Source organism: Marmota monax, unplaced genomic scaffold, assembly GCF_021218885.2.
Source record: "Marmota monax isolate L192 unplaced genomic scaffold, Marmota_monax_Labrador192_F-V1.1 WCK01_AAM20220418_F8-fsc00061, whole genome shotgun sequence".
Taxonomy (NCBI): Eukaryota; Metazoa; Chordata; class Mammalia; order Rodentia; family Sciuridae; genus Marmota; species Marmota monax.
Window position 1 is genome coordinate 7977562 of NW_026695230.1, and position 17607 is coordinate 7995168.

At 34.4% G+C, this 17607-nt stretch overlaps 2 protein-coding genes across 10 annotated transcripts in view; one reads left to right on the plus strand and one right to left on the minus strand.

Annotated features, from left to right (window-relative positions):
* Positions 1-17607, minus strand: part of Misfa (mitochondrial sheath formation associated) — a 63655-nt gene that overhangs the window by 29779 nt on the left and 16269 nt on the right. The window contains exon 3 of one of the 5 annotated variants that reach the window (XR_006850346.2): positions 742-818. The exons of the other annotated variants lie outside the window; for them this stretch is intronic. The gene's annotated coding sequence lies outside the window, so the exon portion shown is untranslated. The remainder of the gene's footprint in view (positions 1-741; positions 819-17607) is intronic. 5 annotated transcript variants of the gene reach the window in all.
* Uevld (UEV and lactate/malate dehyrogenase domains) overlaps positions 1-17607 on the plus strand; it is a 42452-nt gene that overhangs the window by 10180 nt on the left and 14665 nt on the right. For all 5 annotated transcript variants that reach the window (XM_046437965.2, XM_046437968.2, XM_046437970.2 and 2 more), the window contains 5 exons: positions 246-311; positions 3593-3756; positions 9042-9177; positions 10885-11003; positions 14972-15074. In XM_046437965.2, the coding sequence (XP_046293921.1) occupies positions 246-311; positions 3593-3756; positions 9042-9177; positions 10885-11003; positions 14972-15074 (588 nt within the window). The remainder of the gene's footprint in view (positions 1-245; positions 312-3592; positions 3757-9041; positions 9178-10884; positions 11004-14971; positions 15075-17607) is intronic.

The window sequence follows — 17607 nt, forward strand, 5'->3', positions numbered from 1 at the left end:
CTAAGAGGGGAGGTGGGTCTAAAACTTGGGATTTAGTATCAAAGTTCTGTGTTTTTGTTTTTTGTTTTTTTTTTTCAGTTGTCCTCACTGCTAAGTAAACAATATCTAGTGATCATCCCCTTGTTGTCATATGTGTACTGATCCTGGTATTTAGAGATTGTGGATGTGTGTGGATGTGCATTTATATACTTTAATATAATTCTTTCTACTTCTGATTTTACATTTTGGCACTTTTTTTCTTCCAGTTTTTAAAGATAGTTCCCAGAAAGACCTACTGAATTTTACTGGTACTATTCCTGTGATGTATCAGGGTAAGTATGGGAAGAAAGAAAATGTGGGAGTTTTCTAAAAGAGCAGTTCATTTAAACTTACACAAACTTACATTTGTTCATGCCATAACATTCTCAAAGTATTTCCACATAAGAGATCTATTTAGAACCTTACTGGATCTGACAGGATTCTGTCCTAGTCAAGGAAGACCTAGATTAAACTTTTTTTTTTTAATATTTATTTTTTAGTTTTAGGTAGATACAATATCTTTATTTTATTTTTATGTGGTGCTGAGGATCAAACCCAGTGCCTCACATGTGTTAGGTGAGCACTCTACCACTTGAGTCACAACCCCAGTGCCATAAATTAAACTTTAATTCAACAATTACTTATTGTCAACTATGTGCCCATGACTCTAGTAGGTTCTGGGTTATAGAACAGAGCAAGACAGCTAGGGGTGATGGTACATACCTGTAATGCCAGCAACTGGGGAAACTGAGGCAGGAGGATTGCAGGTTTGAGGCTAGCCTCAGCAATTTAGCAAGATCCTGTCTCAAAAAAAAAAAAAAAATCTTAAAAGAGGCTAGGGACATGAAAATCCTGTGGTACAGAGTTCCTGAGTTCAATATCTCAGTATGAAAAAAAAAAAAAGAAGAAGAAGAAGAAAAAAAAAAACAATGAAAAGAGAATTTAGACAGACATGGATCTGCCCTTGGGATGAGTGATTTCTGTTTTCCATAAGAAAATGTAGGAATCTCACCTTCTTCTCCTTATAACTCTGTGTTGTTTTTTGTTTGTTTGTTTAGTTTTTTCCTCTCTTCCTCTTCCTTTTATATGATGTAGCATTATTCCCATTCCATAGGTGAAACTGAATCTTAGTCTGCTCAAGTGATTTACCTAAAACCACCTGGTACTGTTATACAGACTCCAATGTTTTTGAAACACAGGGGTAAACATTTTAGGATGACCTGACAGGCTAAAATAGTTAAGTATTTGCCCAAAAAGAAAAGGAAAAAAAAAATCACTAACTTCTATAGTTAACTGTTGTTTGTCTAGACCTACTCTGTTCAAAATGGCTAGCCTTTTAGTATCATTGGAGATTGCTTATATATGTGCTTTGAATAACAGCAATGAAGCTTTAGTTCCAAAATATTTCTCTGAAGTGGCACCCAAAATTCCATCATTAAAAAATTAATAATTTTGAAATGCAAATCATCACAATAAGAAAAATATCCCAAAGTACTAATGTACAGTGCTGTGGTTATTAGAAATTCAGTAAATACTTGTGGAATGATTGAGTTAGTTTACTTGATTACTGACTAAAGGGTTTAGGAATAAATGAGCTTAGTAGCATTTGAAAGAGGAGGTGCACTGAACAGAGAAGGAAATGGAAACCAAATAAGATCAGAACAGTGAAGTTTACTGTCTCTGGAAAGGGTTCAGCGTTGTAAGATGGGAATATATTTCCCAAAAGACAATTCTGGGAGACTTCTTTCAAGGTTGGTACTTGTAGCTCCTAGACGATCATAATTCCTTAATTACCCTCTTCCTCTATGATGACCAAGAGGTACATTCATATTTTGTTCTTCCTCTGTGTATGTTTCACCATTGACATTTCCTTTGGCACTGGGTAGGCATTCAGGAAATGGATAGGAATTCAGTTTGTTTTAATGCATAGCTGGTAATAAGTAAAAGTAGCCATTCTTGTCCTGAGCAGCATGTTCAAGTACAGTGAAAGATATGTGCAATAGAACTATGAAAACAGGAATAAATTTTTTAAAAATAATAAAATCAATAAAAAAAAGAATACAGGAATAAATATTGAGATATAATAATGTTCTACGCTGGCTAAGGTAATTTATTAGATTTCTAGTCTAAGTTTAGTTTTCACTTACACTGAGTTTAGCTTTGAGCTTCCTGGCAACTAAGGCAGTAAGGGTTATTTGGCTCTTGGTAGACATGTTCTATGTTGGAAGAGCATATGTTCAAGTATCTATCTCACCCTTTTGAGTGGCGGAGTCAGGGGATGAAGGAAGAGAGATTGAACCCAGGGGCACTCAACCACTGAGCCACATCCCCAGTTTTTTTGTATTTTATTTAGAGACAAGAGTCCACTGAGTTGCTTAGGGCCTTGCTAAATTGCTGAAGCTGGCTTTGATCCTCCTGCCCTTAGCCTCCCAAGTTGCTGGGATTACAGGCATGAACCACTGTACCCAGCTTCCCCCTTGTATTAAATAGTTTATTTTCTTTAATCCAAGTGCTGGGAGTTGAACCCAGGGCCTCATTGATGCTAAGCAAGCTCTGTACTATTGAGCTATGCTCCATGACCAATTAAGTAGATTTTTTAAAAAGAAAATCTCATTGTAGATATCATTTACAGACCTTTCTCCTTCTGTAAAGAATACTGCAAAAGGGGTGTTTTTTATTTGTTTGGTTTTGGGGTTTTTGTTTTGTTTTTGTTTTTTTAGTTTTCCAACAAATGCATAGGCCATTTGCATCAAAATCTTTGGAGTATGTATGTGTGGACATGGATATTATTTAAACGCACACACTTTGGGGCCTGATCCCATGTCTAAATAAATCTCAATCTCTGGAGATAAGTCCCAAGAATATGCATATTTTCCAAGTTCTTCAGATAATTCTTATGTTCACTAAAATTTAAGAATATTGGGTAAGGTGACTCTTAAGATTATTTTCAGCTCTATGTTCTATATGTCTAACTCAGCGTATGGGATATTATATCTGCAATTTTTTAGCTCATTGAGGGCAAATATCAAACTCCAGTTAGTCATTCATTAATTTTTTTCATTTGTTCATTCTGATTCATAAGAAACATTTATTAAGCAGGTAGTATGTTATGTACTGTATTTGGTGCTGGGGTTATAGAAATGAATGAAACATGAATTCTTTCTAGAAGTTTACAATGTAATAAATACAGCCTGGTAAGTGAATAATCTCAGTATAGAATAAATACAAAGAGAGATATCCAATACCTTTCAAGGAAGGTACAATATCTGTTTTGGTTGGACAAAGAAAATTACATAGAAAAGATGTATCCCAAACTTCTTGTATAGTAGAACCTGTAAATATTGATTGAATTAAATTGGATGAGCTGGCCATTGTCTTAATTTCCTCATGTTATGTTAGTGCTTTAACAGGAACATATTTCCAACGTGCATGAAATGAGGGAAATAGATCTTGATTTATTTTAATCCTTTGTATGTAAACTTGACTTAACTACCTATTTCTTAAAAATGCCACCTTGTTGTATCATAAATATGATGTGTATGCTTCTTATTTTTGCTTATTTTATCTCCAATAGGTCATACATATAACATACCAATCCGTTTCTGGATTTTGGATTCTCACCCTTTTGCTCCCCCCATTTGCTTCTTGAAGCCAACTGCAAATATGGGAATTTCCATTGGAAAACATGTGGATGCACAAGGCAGAATATACTTGCCCTATCTCCAAAACTGGAGCCATGTAAGATCAATTTGGATTTTCTTCAAAGTTTTTATTTTTTCTGAATATTTGCCTTTGATTCTGATAGTCAAAATAAGCATACTACTGTATTTACTTCAATTACATTCTTCATATGATCTTTAAAGTAATTTAAAATTGAGTTCTCTAGGATCAGCCAAGTCCCAGAATACTGATGACAACAGCCTATACAAAGCTGCTGTCTCCAGGTCCAGGAGCCAGCTGTCATTTACCCCTTGTCTTTTTATAGCTGTTTGCTAATTGAGAAAGCACATGAAAAGCTTCTAGCAGGATGTTGGAGACTTATTTCCTACCCCCACCCTATTAAAGATTTTTATGTAATATATATATTTATTTGTGATTTTGCCTGTTTTTAACCTTTATGTATGTTTGAATCATACCATATGTAATCTTCTGTGACATGCTTTGTTTTAATTGAGCAATAATTTTTTTGTTGTTGTTTTGTTTTATAGTGCTGGGGACTGACTCCAGTACATGTTAGGCAAGTGCTGTACCACTGAATTACATCCATGACTTGAGTATGAGGTTTTAAACTTCATCTTTATTGATATATAATTGTAGCTTATTTATGTTTTGCAAGTCCTCACATTATGCAGTTTTGTATTCTCCATTTTTTCATTAATCATTATATTGAACATTTCTCCCATGTTTATCTTTTCAAAGTACATGGTTTTTAATGGTTCTTTGATGATCCAGCATGAAGATATTTACATAATACATTTCAAAATTGCCATATTACAAGAAATTTAATGATGAATATACTTAAATATAATATATATATTTAAAAATTTCCTAATGATAATCTCTAGGAGTAGAATTATTGGGTGAAAATTTTTAAATATTTTAAAGGATTTCTTCTATATTGCCAAATTGGCCTTCAAAAATGTAAACAAAATGTTGGTTTTCTGCTATCAATAGCAATGAGTGTAGAAGGGCACCAATTTCGTTTTATCCTTGCTCTAATAGGAGATATTATCATTAAAACAAAATAAACCTTTGCTTATATCTATATATTGGGTTAGGCAGATAGATGTACAGTATACTGTCACTTATAACTAAAAATTTTATGAAAGAATGATTTGTAATATATTTATATGTACCCAGAAAGTTGTAGAATTTTAGGATCAGAGTTGAATGAGGTTATAGTAAAAAACGTCATTTGGGAGGCTGGGGTTGTAGCTCAGTGGTAGTGCTTATCTCACATGTGTGAGGCACTGGGTTCAATCCTCAGCACCACATAAAGATAAATAAATAAAATAAAGGTATTGTGTCCATCTACAACTAAAAAAATTTTTAGGGGCTGGGGATGTGGCTCAAGCGGTAGCACGCTTGCCTAGCATGCGTGCGGCCCGGGTTCGACCCTCAGCACCACATAGAAACAAAGATGTTATATCTGCTGAAAACTAACTAACTAAATAAATAAATATTAAAATTCTCTCTCTCTTTAAAAAAAAAAAAATTTTAAATGGCATTTGGTTTCTCACTTTTGTGTTATAGATAATTGTGAAAACGGGTAATTATGGACATATTTTACTTTATTTGTATATTTTTCTATATTTTGCACATATAAAACCTTTAAAAAAGAAGAAAAAATAGAAAAAGGAAGAACATACACCAAATTATCAGGAGCAGAGCTGACTTCTATATGAACTTAATTTGCTATTTGCATTACTTGATGATTATTAAGTAAGATTTCCAGTTAAATGTGATGAATGGATATAATAAAAATTAGATAATTTGTCTGGGGCTGGGGTTGTGGCTCAGTGGTAGAACACTTGCCTCACATGTGTGAGGAACTGGGTTCGATCCTCAGCACCACATAAAAATAAATAAACAAAATGAAGGTATTGTGACCATCTACAACAGACAATTAAAAAAAATGGTGCCTGGATCTTAATTTTTTGTTATCCTGTTACTTGAAAAATTGAAATATTTTTCATATTTATCAATAATGTATATTCCTTCCTTTTTGAATTGTTTATCTTCTCATCAGTAATTACCCCCTTTTTTTCTAACTTTGGTTTTTTTTTTTTTTTTTTGGTACCATAGTTTGAACTCAGGGGCACTTAATCACTGAGCCACATCCCTAACCTTTTTGGCAGGGGGGGTGGGGGGGTGGCGCGGACAGGGGGTAGTACCAGGGATGGAATTCAGGGGCACTCGACCACTGAGTCACATTCCTAGCCCTATTTTGTATTTTATTTACAGACAGGGTCTCACTGAGTTGCTTTGAACTTGCAGTATTACAGGTGTGTGTTTGTAAACACACACCTAGCAATACCCAGCCTTTTTTATTTTTGATTTTGAGACAGGATCTTACTAAGCTGCTTAGAGCCTCACTAAATAGATGAGGCTGGCCTTGAACTAGTGATCATCTTGTGTCAGTCTTCCAAATCATTGGGATTACAGTTGTGCTCCATCATATCCATATTGGCTTTTTTTTTTTTTTAAACACTGGCGATTGAATCCAGGGTGCCACTGAGCCACGTCCTCAGCCCTTTTTATTTTGGGACATAGTTTTCCCAAATTGCTAAGGCTGGCCTCAAATTTGTAATCTCCTACCTTATCCTTGTGAGACTCTGGGATTACAGGTATGCATTACCCGCCTTGAATTCCTTTTTTTTTTTAAACTGTCTTCAAACCATATTTGGACATCTGTACCCTATTGCAAGAATTTATGTATCCTGCTTCTTCTGATTTTCTTTGACATCTTTTCATAGTTTTGTCTGTTTGCTTAATAGTGCTCAGTAATAGTCCTATAAGTTAGTTGAGATTATGCTTGATTTCAGTTTAGGTGGAATTTATTTCATTTTATTATTTTGAGTCTCTTTATTATAAATTAAAACTTGTCTTTAAAATATATTACATTATTTAAATCGCCCTGCTTAAAAGGACTATAGTAACTTTGAGTTCTGTATGCATTTAGAATTTTAACTATGGAGTATACTTTTTGTAGAATTTTGGAGATAGAAGGAATCTAGAAGGATTGCAGACAGTTTCCCCAAAGAGATTCAGAGGACTACAGTAAGCCTACAGAATTTTATTTGAAGAGCACAGTGGTTTTCTTTTACTTTGTTTTTGTTCTACATATAAATTTGAATTTATATAGGCAGGCTGCTTCTAGTTTGCCATAATAACAATCTCTCCAGGTTTTCTTTTACTTGGCAGCTTCACACATTTAATGTTATCTGGTTGGTCCTTGAAGGTATTTGAATTTTTTACCCTAATGGGCTCTTCTTCATTTATAAACAGTGAAACTCAAGTCTCTGAGAAATTAAGCACTTTTTAAATGAGCATTCTACTAAATATTCCTAATAATAATAGTAAACATCTATTTTACTCTCTTAGGTTACAGTTTCTATGCATTAGCTAATTTATATCTCCTAATAGCCACTTGAATTTATTATTCATATTATCTTACTGATGATGCTGAAGCTCAGAACAGTTAAGTGAATGACACCAAGGCTATTTAACTAGTTAAACTCAAAGAAACATTATCAAATTAATTTTCTGATTTGATAAATGGCTTTGTAGAAGAATGTCTTTTTTCCTTTTAAGAAATACACTCTAAAGGTTTTAGGGATAAGGAGATATCACATCTGCAGTTTATTTTCATTTGGGCCAGAAAAAAGAGAAAGATATTAAGAAAATATATGTGATAAAATGTTAACATTTGAGTAACCTGGCAAAAGAGTGTATGTACTATTTTTTTCAACTTTTCTGTAAGCCTGAAATTATTTTGAAATAAACAGTTAAAAAAGATAGTTCCCAAACCTAGGTATTTTGCTGCTAGTATATTCATGCTATTTTCCTATGTTTTGAGAGTTGTCAATTTAGCTTTTTTTTTTTTTTTTTTTTTGCCTTTTATTTTATAAACACATGGAGTATTTTCCATGAGATCTCTGGGAGGATACTGCATGATAAGAGACTTTGCTTTTTTCAGTTAAAAGCATTAAAATAGTTAAATCATAACATAATTTGTACATAGTTTTGGAAAAATGAAAGCATGACAATACAGTTGATCTTTGAACAACATATGTTTGAACTATATGGGTTCACTCAGAGTTGTCTCTCTTTTTTTAACTTGCACCAATTTGAAAAAAACTTTCATATGAATCCTATAGACTGGAAATATTGAAAAGGTTAAGAAAAAGATGTGTCAATAATACATAAAATATACATAGGTAATAATCTGTTTTATTATTTATTAATGTTAAATTTACACCAATCTATTATAAAAGGTTAAAATTTATCAAGCTGGGTGTAGTGGTACATGTCTATAATCCCAACAACTCAGGAGGCTAAAGCAGGAGGTTTTCAAGTTCAAGCCCAGCCTGGGCAACTTAGTGGAGAACCAGCAACTTAGACCCTGACTCAAAATAAAAAAATAAAGGGGTGGATATGTAGCTCAGTGGTAAAGCACCCCTGGGTTCAATCCCCACCAAAACCAAAACAAAAAAAGTTAAAAATTTGTGAAAACTTACTTATGTGCACATACAGATCATACATGGTGCCATCCAGATCATACATGGTACCATTGTATGTAACAACAATAAACAGACATAAATATGTAGTTTTAAATCATAACTGTATGAAGTTACCTGTGGTACCTTATGTATTGCTGAATTATGGTAGCCTCCTCTTGGTGCTATTAAGGTACATTCATGTCACGGTTATCTGATTATCCACTTGAAGTGCTGAATTATGTTAAAAATTTTAGTTTGTCTCTCCAATAAATTGTACTTTAGTAAAAAGTGATCTCTCATGGATCTTGTGTAATTTTTCATTGTATATAATAACTGTAGCATGCAAAATAAACATTAATTGAGTTTGTTATTGGTAAGGCTTCCAGTGAACAGGAGGCTATTAGCAGTTAAGGATTTTTTTGTTTGGTGTTGGGAATTGAACTCAGGGCCTCATGAATGCTGGGCAAACTCTCTATCACTGAGCTACATCCCCAATCCTTTTTATTTTTTAAGATAGGATCTCCTAAATTGTCCAGTATGATCTTGAATTTCTAATCCTTCTCCCTCAGCCTCATGAGCAGCTGAGATTACATGCATGCACCACCATGCCTGGAAGTAGTTAAGTTTAGGGGGAGTCAAATTATACTCGAATTTTTAACTATTCATGGGTTGGGGTCCCTATTCCAGTGTTGCTGAAGGGTCAACTATTTACTTTGGCTAATTCTATGCAATGTTAGGTTGAAATGGTAGTATTACTTAGCAAATTTTTGAGTAACTTTTACCTTTGTGTGTATTCTACAGCCCAAGTCTGTCATTGTTGGATTAATTAAAGAAATGATTGCCAAGTTTCAAGAGGAACTTCCCCTGTATTCTCTATCGTCATCTGATGAAGCACGGCAGGTAGACATGCTAGCCTATATTGCAAAAATCACTGAAGGTTTGTATTTCTGTCAGATTGTCTTAAAAGTTATGAGTTTACAATTTCTTACTAATGACCTTTACTCTCTGCTATTTTAAATACATATGGACATTTATATGTTTATTTTTGTGTTCAATCAAAAATCCTATACATATATAATAAAGTTCCATACTGTTTCTTAAAATGTAAAAAAAAATTTACTCTTTTATGAACAGATAAAATAGTTGTTGTTTCATTCAAAAACACTTGATATATAATAATCATCCCAAACCTTTTTTGTTATGTGTTTATGTAGTTCTTGTTTCATTCAGAATACTAGATCAGAAAATCTGTAATTTGCCGCAGTCTGGCTGGGCACAATCAGGAGCCACTTGTCAAAAGAAACTAACTTTATTTTTAGAACCACACACGACAAACAAAATAGTCTCTCAGGAAAAACCCTCAGAGCCTCAACTGCCACCACCGGCTTTCCACAAGCCTCTCTCTCCCACACAAGCTTCTCTCCACCTCCCACAATCCTCCTGCTCTTGAGGCCGATTGGCTGGGTCACGTGGGCGGAGCCAAAAAAGTCCCCCAATGAGCAGCTCCGAGGTCTGAAAGGGCAGGGAAACAGTCCAATGAGCATCACCGCAGAGGAGCCAATCAGCTAGATGTTGCTGGGGCCGAGGAGCCAATCAGCTAGATGTTGCTGGGGCCGCTGTGAGCCAATCATCAGCCAGCAGCTGGAAGTTTGCTGGGGCCCCTTTGGCTGTGGCTCTCAACAGTAATTCTCAATGTTTCTTATTGAGAATAAAACCACATATTCATGATTGGAAAATTTCAGTAGGGTACTAAACCTTTGTATTTTTTTTTTTTAGTCTTATACAATATTTTTTAAAATATTTGGAAAGACACTTTCTTTTTAAAAGGATAGCCTCCATTTACTAGAATATTTAAAATAAGACTCATCTTTTTTATCAGTACAAGTATTACTAATTTAATGTAAATGTACAATTTACATTAGAAATGCATATACTTTAAATGTGTGATAAAATTTGACTGTTTGATTTACCTTTGTAGCTATCACCAAAAACAATATGTAAAATCAATTCTTACATTTTTAGTTAATAGCTCCTCTTCTACAAGAAACTCTGATTTTTATAAGTCTTCTTTCATGTATTCATTTTTTTCAACAAGTATTTGTAAAAAATTTTTTTAGTTGTAGATGTACACAATATCTTTATTTATTTATTTTTATGTAGTACTGAGGATTGAACCCAGTGCCTTATGCATGCAAGACAAGTGCGCTCCTGCTGAACTACAATCCCACCCCTCAACAAGTATTTTTAAGTGCTTATTGTGGATTAACACCATGTTTTCTAAGTAACTGAAGTTTGGCGTTTTTTTAATTTTGGGTTTTTTGTTTGTTTGTTTAGTAATGGGAATTGAATCAGAATCACTTTACCACTGAGCCACATCCCCAATCTTTTTAATTTTTGAGACAGGGTCTTGACAAGTTGCTTAAGGCCTCACTCAGTTGCTGAGGCTGGCTTTGAACTTGCAGTCCTCCTGCCTCAGCCTCCTGAGTGACTGAAGTTTTTTTTGTTGTTGTTGTTTTTATGTTATCTGTGTATGGAGGTGCACATTTGTAATCCCAGTGATTCAGGATTGCCCAAGGGATAGCGGGGGGAGTTGATGTGATTTTTTTTTTTTTTCATTCTCAGCATCATCCACTTTTCTTGATAGGTGTCTCAGACATAAATTCAGAGAGTTGGACAAATTATGAGATTAAACCAGTCAATAAAATTACCGTGGTTGGAAATGGAGAGTTGGGTATTGCCTGCATCTTAGCAATTTCAGCAAAGGTATGTAAGCACAGTGGTTATAAATACATATATCATAGTGCTACACTTTTAGGCAGTTTTATTAACATTCAAAAAATAATGGTTTGGCTTGGCACAGTTGTAATCAAGCAACTGGGGAGGCTGAGGCAGGAGGATCACAAGTTCAAGGCCAGCTCAGCAACTTTGTGAGGCCCTAAGCAACTTATTGAGATCCTGTCTCAAAATAAAAAATAAAAAGGTCTGGGGTGTAGCTCAGTGGTAAAATGCTCCTAGATTCAATCCTATACCACACAAATAAATAAATAAAAATTTAAAAAAGTAATGGCTTCGTTTTGTTATGTAGGAAAACCTCATTTTGCCTGAAAATATATTTTGTGACAAAAAAATAGCTGAAAGTTCTCATCAGTCATGTTGCCTCTTAATTAGTGTAAGTCATGGGTAGGCTTTGAAAAAGTAATTTGAATAATGGTGTCATCCTAATCTAAGGGAAACCTCAAAGTGACATTCCTCTGACTTAGACACAGATTATTTTGTGATTTTTGAGTCATGGTGTTTTAATTAAATTCTTATTTAATATTATATTTAATTTTAGCTATTTATAAAATTACCATTTTTAAAAAAGGACTGCCTTTTCTTATTTAATTGCTTTCTTTTGGGATCAGACTTTCTGAGTTAATGTTACATTAGTTTATGTTTTGTTTATATTCCTGTCAGTTCTTTTTTCTAAGTCTTTTCTAATTGTTTACATAAAGATCTAACTCCCAGTGAGGTAAAACAGCTATCATGGTGATAGCATATCTGTAGTCTAGAAAACAGCTGTCACTATATGTTTATTTGGTGACTGTTTTTCTTTTTCTATAAAGTTTTTCTATTAAAATTTGATTATTTTGATGTCTAAATTCCTCCTTTTCCACTTAAGACCCACATATATCTTGAAGGTAGGTTCTATTTCAGGAAATAATCAAGTTAGAAAAATTTTAAAGTTGACTGTTCAGAATAGCATATGCTGAATTTTGGCATATTATAGTTTCATTTTCCTTACCTGTTTTCCTCATCTGAGTACACTGTTAACTCTTAATTGGAATTTGAGTTGTTTTTACTTCTTTTGTTACTAAATAAAATTCTTTTACATTACTTTGTAAAATAAATAAAAAGAAAATAAATATATAAAAATACTTCTTACACTACTTTGTAAGTTGCTTATTTTCTGACTTTCTTTTGGGTATACATCATCTCAAAAATAATACTAGTGAGTCAGAGGGTATGGATTGTTTTATATTAGTAGACTGCTCCTCAGAAAGGCAGAACTAATTTATGCTGCTAAGAATAGTGCATATGTCACCTGCTTTTTGACATCCCTATGGTATTAAGTTTTATTAATTTGGGAGAGGGGGCAGAGCTGCTGGGGATCAAACCCAGGAGTACTTTGGCACTGAGCTACATCCCCAGCCCTTTTTATTTATTTATCTTGAATAAGGGTCCTGCTAAGTTGCTTAGGTCCTTACTAAGTTTCTGAGGATGGCCTTGAATTTGTGATCCTCCTGTTTCAGCATCCCAAGTGGCTGGGATTACAACAAGTGTAATTATTATTTTTTTTTTTTGGTAATAATTTGACTTTTTTTGTTAAATACAGGTAGGCACCTTTTTAAAGTCATGTTTCCTTAACTGTTAGAAGAGTCATTTGTCTGTTAACTGTCTAGGTAAAACATTATTTTTTCTTTTTTAAACATCAGCATTTTGATACAAGGTATAATATTTAAATAATATATCAATAATAGCAGTCCAATAGTGGCAGTAGTAGTAGTAGTGATAGTAACAGCAGTAACTAACCTTTACTAAATGCTTACTAGATGCCAGGCACTTGTCTAAACACTTGTCTTGACTCATTTTTACAGTGACCCTATTGTTTAGATGCTATTGTTTTCACCATTTTACAAATGAAGAAACCAAGGTTCGGGGAGGTTACCCACTTGCCCTAAGTCACACTATTAATAAATGGTGTCACCAGGATTTGAAAACAGGTTGTCTGTATGCCAGAACCTGTATTCTAGATCCTTACTGCTCAAAATATGGCTTTCAGACTAGCAATATTGGCATTTCCTTAAGATTTTGTTAGAAATCCATAATTCTACTTCTAATTCTGCATTTTAATAAAACCCCTGGTGATCCATATGCTTTACTGATTCATTATAAAGCCTGAGAAGCTCTTCTCTAAGCCACTATATTATACTGCTTTATGATAATTGCCCCCCCTTACTGGGATTGAACTCAGGGATGCTTTTCCACTGAGATCATCTCTAGCCCTTTTTCTTTAAAATTTTTTTTTAGTGTGAAACAGGGTCTCATTAAGTTGCTGAGGGTATCTCACTAAATTGCTGAGGCTGGCCTTGAACTTGTGATCCTCCTGTCCCAGCCTTCCAAATTTCTGGGATTACAAAGTACCTGGCAAGAGTCATGATGAATATTTTAGTTGTTTTTAGTCATTTGAATATTCTTATACATAATATATAATTTTTTACATATGCTAATAAACTTGTAGGATAATTCCTATAAATGAGATTGATGGATTAAAGGAACTGTTAAATTTAGATTTTAAAATATTTTAAATTTTTGAAAGAAGTTGTCAAATTATTCCCTATATCAGTTGTATTAGTTTATTCTCACACCTACACTGTATGAGAATACCTGTTTTCCCACAACCTCTATTGTTAAACTTTTGGGCCTTAGTGTGTCTGATAAATAAAAATGGAAATGCTAGTTTTCCTGGCATTTTCCTTGTGAGTGTGGTTAACAATAAAAAAATTAATAGCTACAATTTAGAGAGGACTACTATGTATGTCAGTCCTATTATCAATCATATAGTCAGTCATATAATCAATCTTATAACCACATGCAGTAAGACTTGAGTTCATTGACTGTCCTAGTGTTACAAAGCTCACCTATAAAATAGTAGAGTTGTTTTCTTAACCATTTTTTTGCCCGAAAGTCTGGTAGATCTCTGGATACTTTTGCCCATGAACTCTCAGGTTTTCCTACTACTTTGGAGAAAGCCCTTCCACAAATATTAACTAACTCTTGGAGTTTCCATGCTGTTATTTATAGTCAGCCCACCAGGCCATCCAGGGAACCGTTATTAGGCATGTAGAATATTCCATGAGCTCTCTGAGGAGAGTACCACATGATAGTACAATTTGACTTTAGATTTATGGCTATTTTTTTTTCTTTCCTTTTTGATTCTGGGAATTGAATGCAGGACACTCAACCACTTCCACGTCCCCATCCTTTTTCAAAAAATATTTTTGATTTAGAGACATAGTCTTGCTAAGTTGTTTAGGGCCTTGCTAAATTGCTCTGGCAGGCTTTGAACTTGTGATCCTCTTGCCTCAGCCTCCCAAGCTGATTATTTTTTTTTTTTTTAAGCAAAAGCTGGAATAATTTTGACTTTCATGCTAGGAATGAAGTGCTAAAATAGGCCCCCAAATCATTCTAAACGTTTCAGAATTGAAATTATGATACAGAATGAAAACAAACTCAGGAACAATATCAAACTTGCTGAGTGAACCAAGTAATCTTTATTATTCATCCCATAAGAAAACTTCTGCGATCTATATGGCATCTAAATTTACTCCTTTTAGATCCTAGTTTACAATAGTTAAGCCCAAGGGATCACGTTATTCAAGTTCATAATAACTTTATTGCATGTCACTTTTATTACAATTGTGTTACTTATCCATTTTTTTAGCCATATCCCCACCCCACCCCCTTTTTTTTTTAATGTTGAAAGTGCATCTCATTGAGTTGCTGAGGTTGTCTTCAAACTTGCGATCCTCCTGCCTTAGCCTTCCAAGCCATTGGGATTACAGGCATGTGCAACCACCCCTGGCTTTACTTACTCTTCTTCAGATGACACAAGCCCTCACTTCTTAATTAAATTGAATAATTGGTCCTGTCCAATGTAATATGTTTCCCTTTCTTACTATACCTTACAGGGCATTGCAGACAGGCTAGTCCTTTTAGATCTCTCAGAAGGAACAAAAGGTGGAACCATGGACCTTGACATATTCAACCTGCCTAATGTGGAAATCAGCAAAGGTATGGTTATTATGCCTAAAGATGTTTGCTTTACTTGCTCTTATATTTGAGTCTAAGAATTAGCACTGGGAATTTAACTTAAGGCCTCTCATATGCTAGGAAAGCAATGAGTTCTACCTCTAGTCTTTTCCATTTTTGAGACAGCATCTGCCTGAACTTGTGATCTTCTTGTCTTACCCTCCTGAGTAGCTGTGATTTCAGGTATGTGCCACCATACCTGGCTTAAGTTCTGGAATTTTAAAGCTGAAAAATAATTTCAAGATTAACTAGTACAAGCCTCTCATTTTTTTTTTCCTTTTTAACAGTGGGATTTGTTATAATATATACAAGCTCCTCATTTTGTCACAAGAAGTGTCTCTGAAAAAGGGTCCAAGAAGTTCATGGCGAAAGAGGGGAACTTGACTCAGGACCAGTGGGGTTTTGGGCATATGTGATGGAAAAGAATTAAAGCACATGCCACTCAGGCATAGAGAGAGGTTTATTTAGGAAAGATACATAATTAAGGGAAATCTCAAGAGAGAGACACTTATGTGGGTAAAGCAAGGCATATGCCCTCAAGGGAGAATGCAGGTCTTTTTAAGGATGAGAAATGCAGTTTTGGTGCTACTTTTTAAGGAAACTTGGCGAGGGGTGGGTATGGAAAAGTGTATAGGAATGATATCAATCCAGTGATCTCAAGACAGTTTCTAGTAGTCTGATATGTATCAGGATCCTTAGGCTGACATGGTCTTTATTATCTGATCAATAGTGCTAAATTATGGGTTCCTCAAGACATTATATTTCCTCCCCCTCCCCTTTGCCTTCCTCCTTATTCTCTCGTCTCTCTCCCCCACCCTCTCCCTCATCCCCCATTTTTACCTCTCTCCTTATTCTATTATTGAGGGTTTAATTACAGTGCACAAGTAAATTTACAGACTTCCCAGGAATTTAGGAGTAATAGGTGTGGAAGGAAGACTGGCTTGGGGAGTTATAGGCCTGGAAAAGTATGAAGAACTTTTGAAGTAAAATCTTATTTTCTGGTTCTTTCTTTATGACTTTTTGCCTATTCCTATTCCTTGTAGCCTACCTCAATTTTATGCACTGGGAAACAAAGATTCAAATAAGTTAAGTAACTTGTACAAAATCATACAGATCATAAATGATTATGTTAACAGAGTCAAATGAGCAAATAACATTCAGATTCATTCATATTGGCCATAAGAATTTGTTATTTGACTTATATTTCCACATGAATTTGTCTTTTGATTGCTTCCTTTCTCAGAACATATTGGTTTAAAACACTGATCTTAGTGTTAGACAGTGGTTTGCATCTTAGCTCTGCTATATTAGAGCTCTGATGTTTGTCAGATTATACAATCTCTCAAAAAAAATTCAGTTTTCTCATGTGTGAAGTAGGAGACTAGGGATATAGCTCAGTGGTAAAATGTTTACCTAGCATGCATAAGGCCCTGAGATCAATCTCTAGCCCTGAAAAAATAACTAAAAATTTTAACAGTTATTTTTTTTTTATCTAATTTTCCCCCTTTGGAGATGGGGGTTCTCACTGTATTATCCAGACTAATCTAGAACCCCTGGGATGAAGCATTGCCTCAGCCTCTTGAGTAGCTGGAAATACTTGACTTCTCATACTTTATTTATTTATATACCAGGGATTGAACCCAGGGGCACTTAAGCACTGAGTCACATCCCCAGCCCTTTTTTAAAATTTTAAGATAGGATCTCATTAAATTGCTTATAGCTTCACTAAGTTGCTGAGGCTTGCTTTGAACTTGCAATCCTGCCTCAGCCTCTTGAGTCACTGGGATTACCAGCATGTATCACTGTGCCTGGAAACTTTTCACATTTTAAATTTTAAAAAATTGAGTCTATTTTATAATGTCTATTATAAATTATAGGATACATTTGGATAGATAAATACTATATTTGGGAGTTTTTGAAAATTTTTTGAAAAAATATATAATATATAATAATATATAATATAATGTATAATAATATATATAATATATTTGAAAATATTTTCCTACCAGGGATGCATGATTTAGGAGGACACCTGTAGTCCCAGTTGCTCAGGAGGCCGAGGCAAGAGGACCATGAGTTCAGAGCTAGTCTCAGCAACTTAATCGAGGTCTTAAGCAGCTAAGCAAGAAGACCCTTTCTCTAAATAAAATATTTTAAAAGGGCTGGAAATGTACCTCAGTGGTTAAGCGCCCCTGGGTTCAATCCCTGGTACCAAGAAGAAAAAAAAGGTCATTGAAAGACACATTTTCTAAAATGTTTCTACCAGTTTATAGATCAGATCAGATGATACATAGTATGGCTGTTTGGCTTGCTTTTGCCTTTACTTGGGTCCCCTGTATTTCTTGACTATGTTTTCCAAATAATGTATAAAAACACATAGTCTCACAAGCCTGAATGTACTAAGAATAATGGTCAGAAAAACTGAAATCTCTGTTCTTATGAGTTCTAAAAATTGGGTGTTATAGTTTAGTAAACCTGTAGGAGACAATGAGTTCATTTTGCTTCTCTGGAAAAA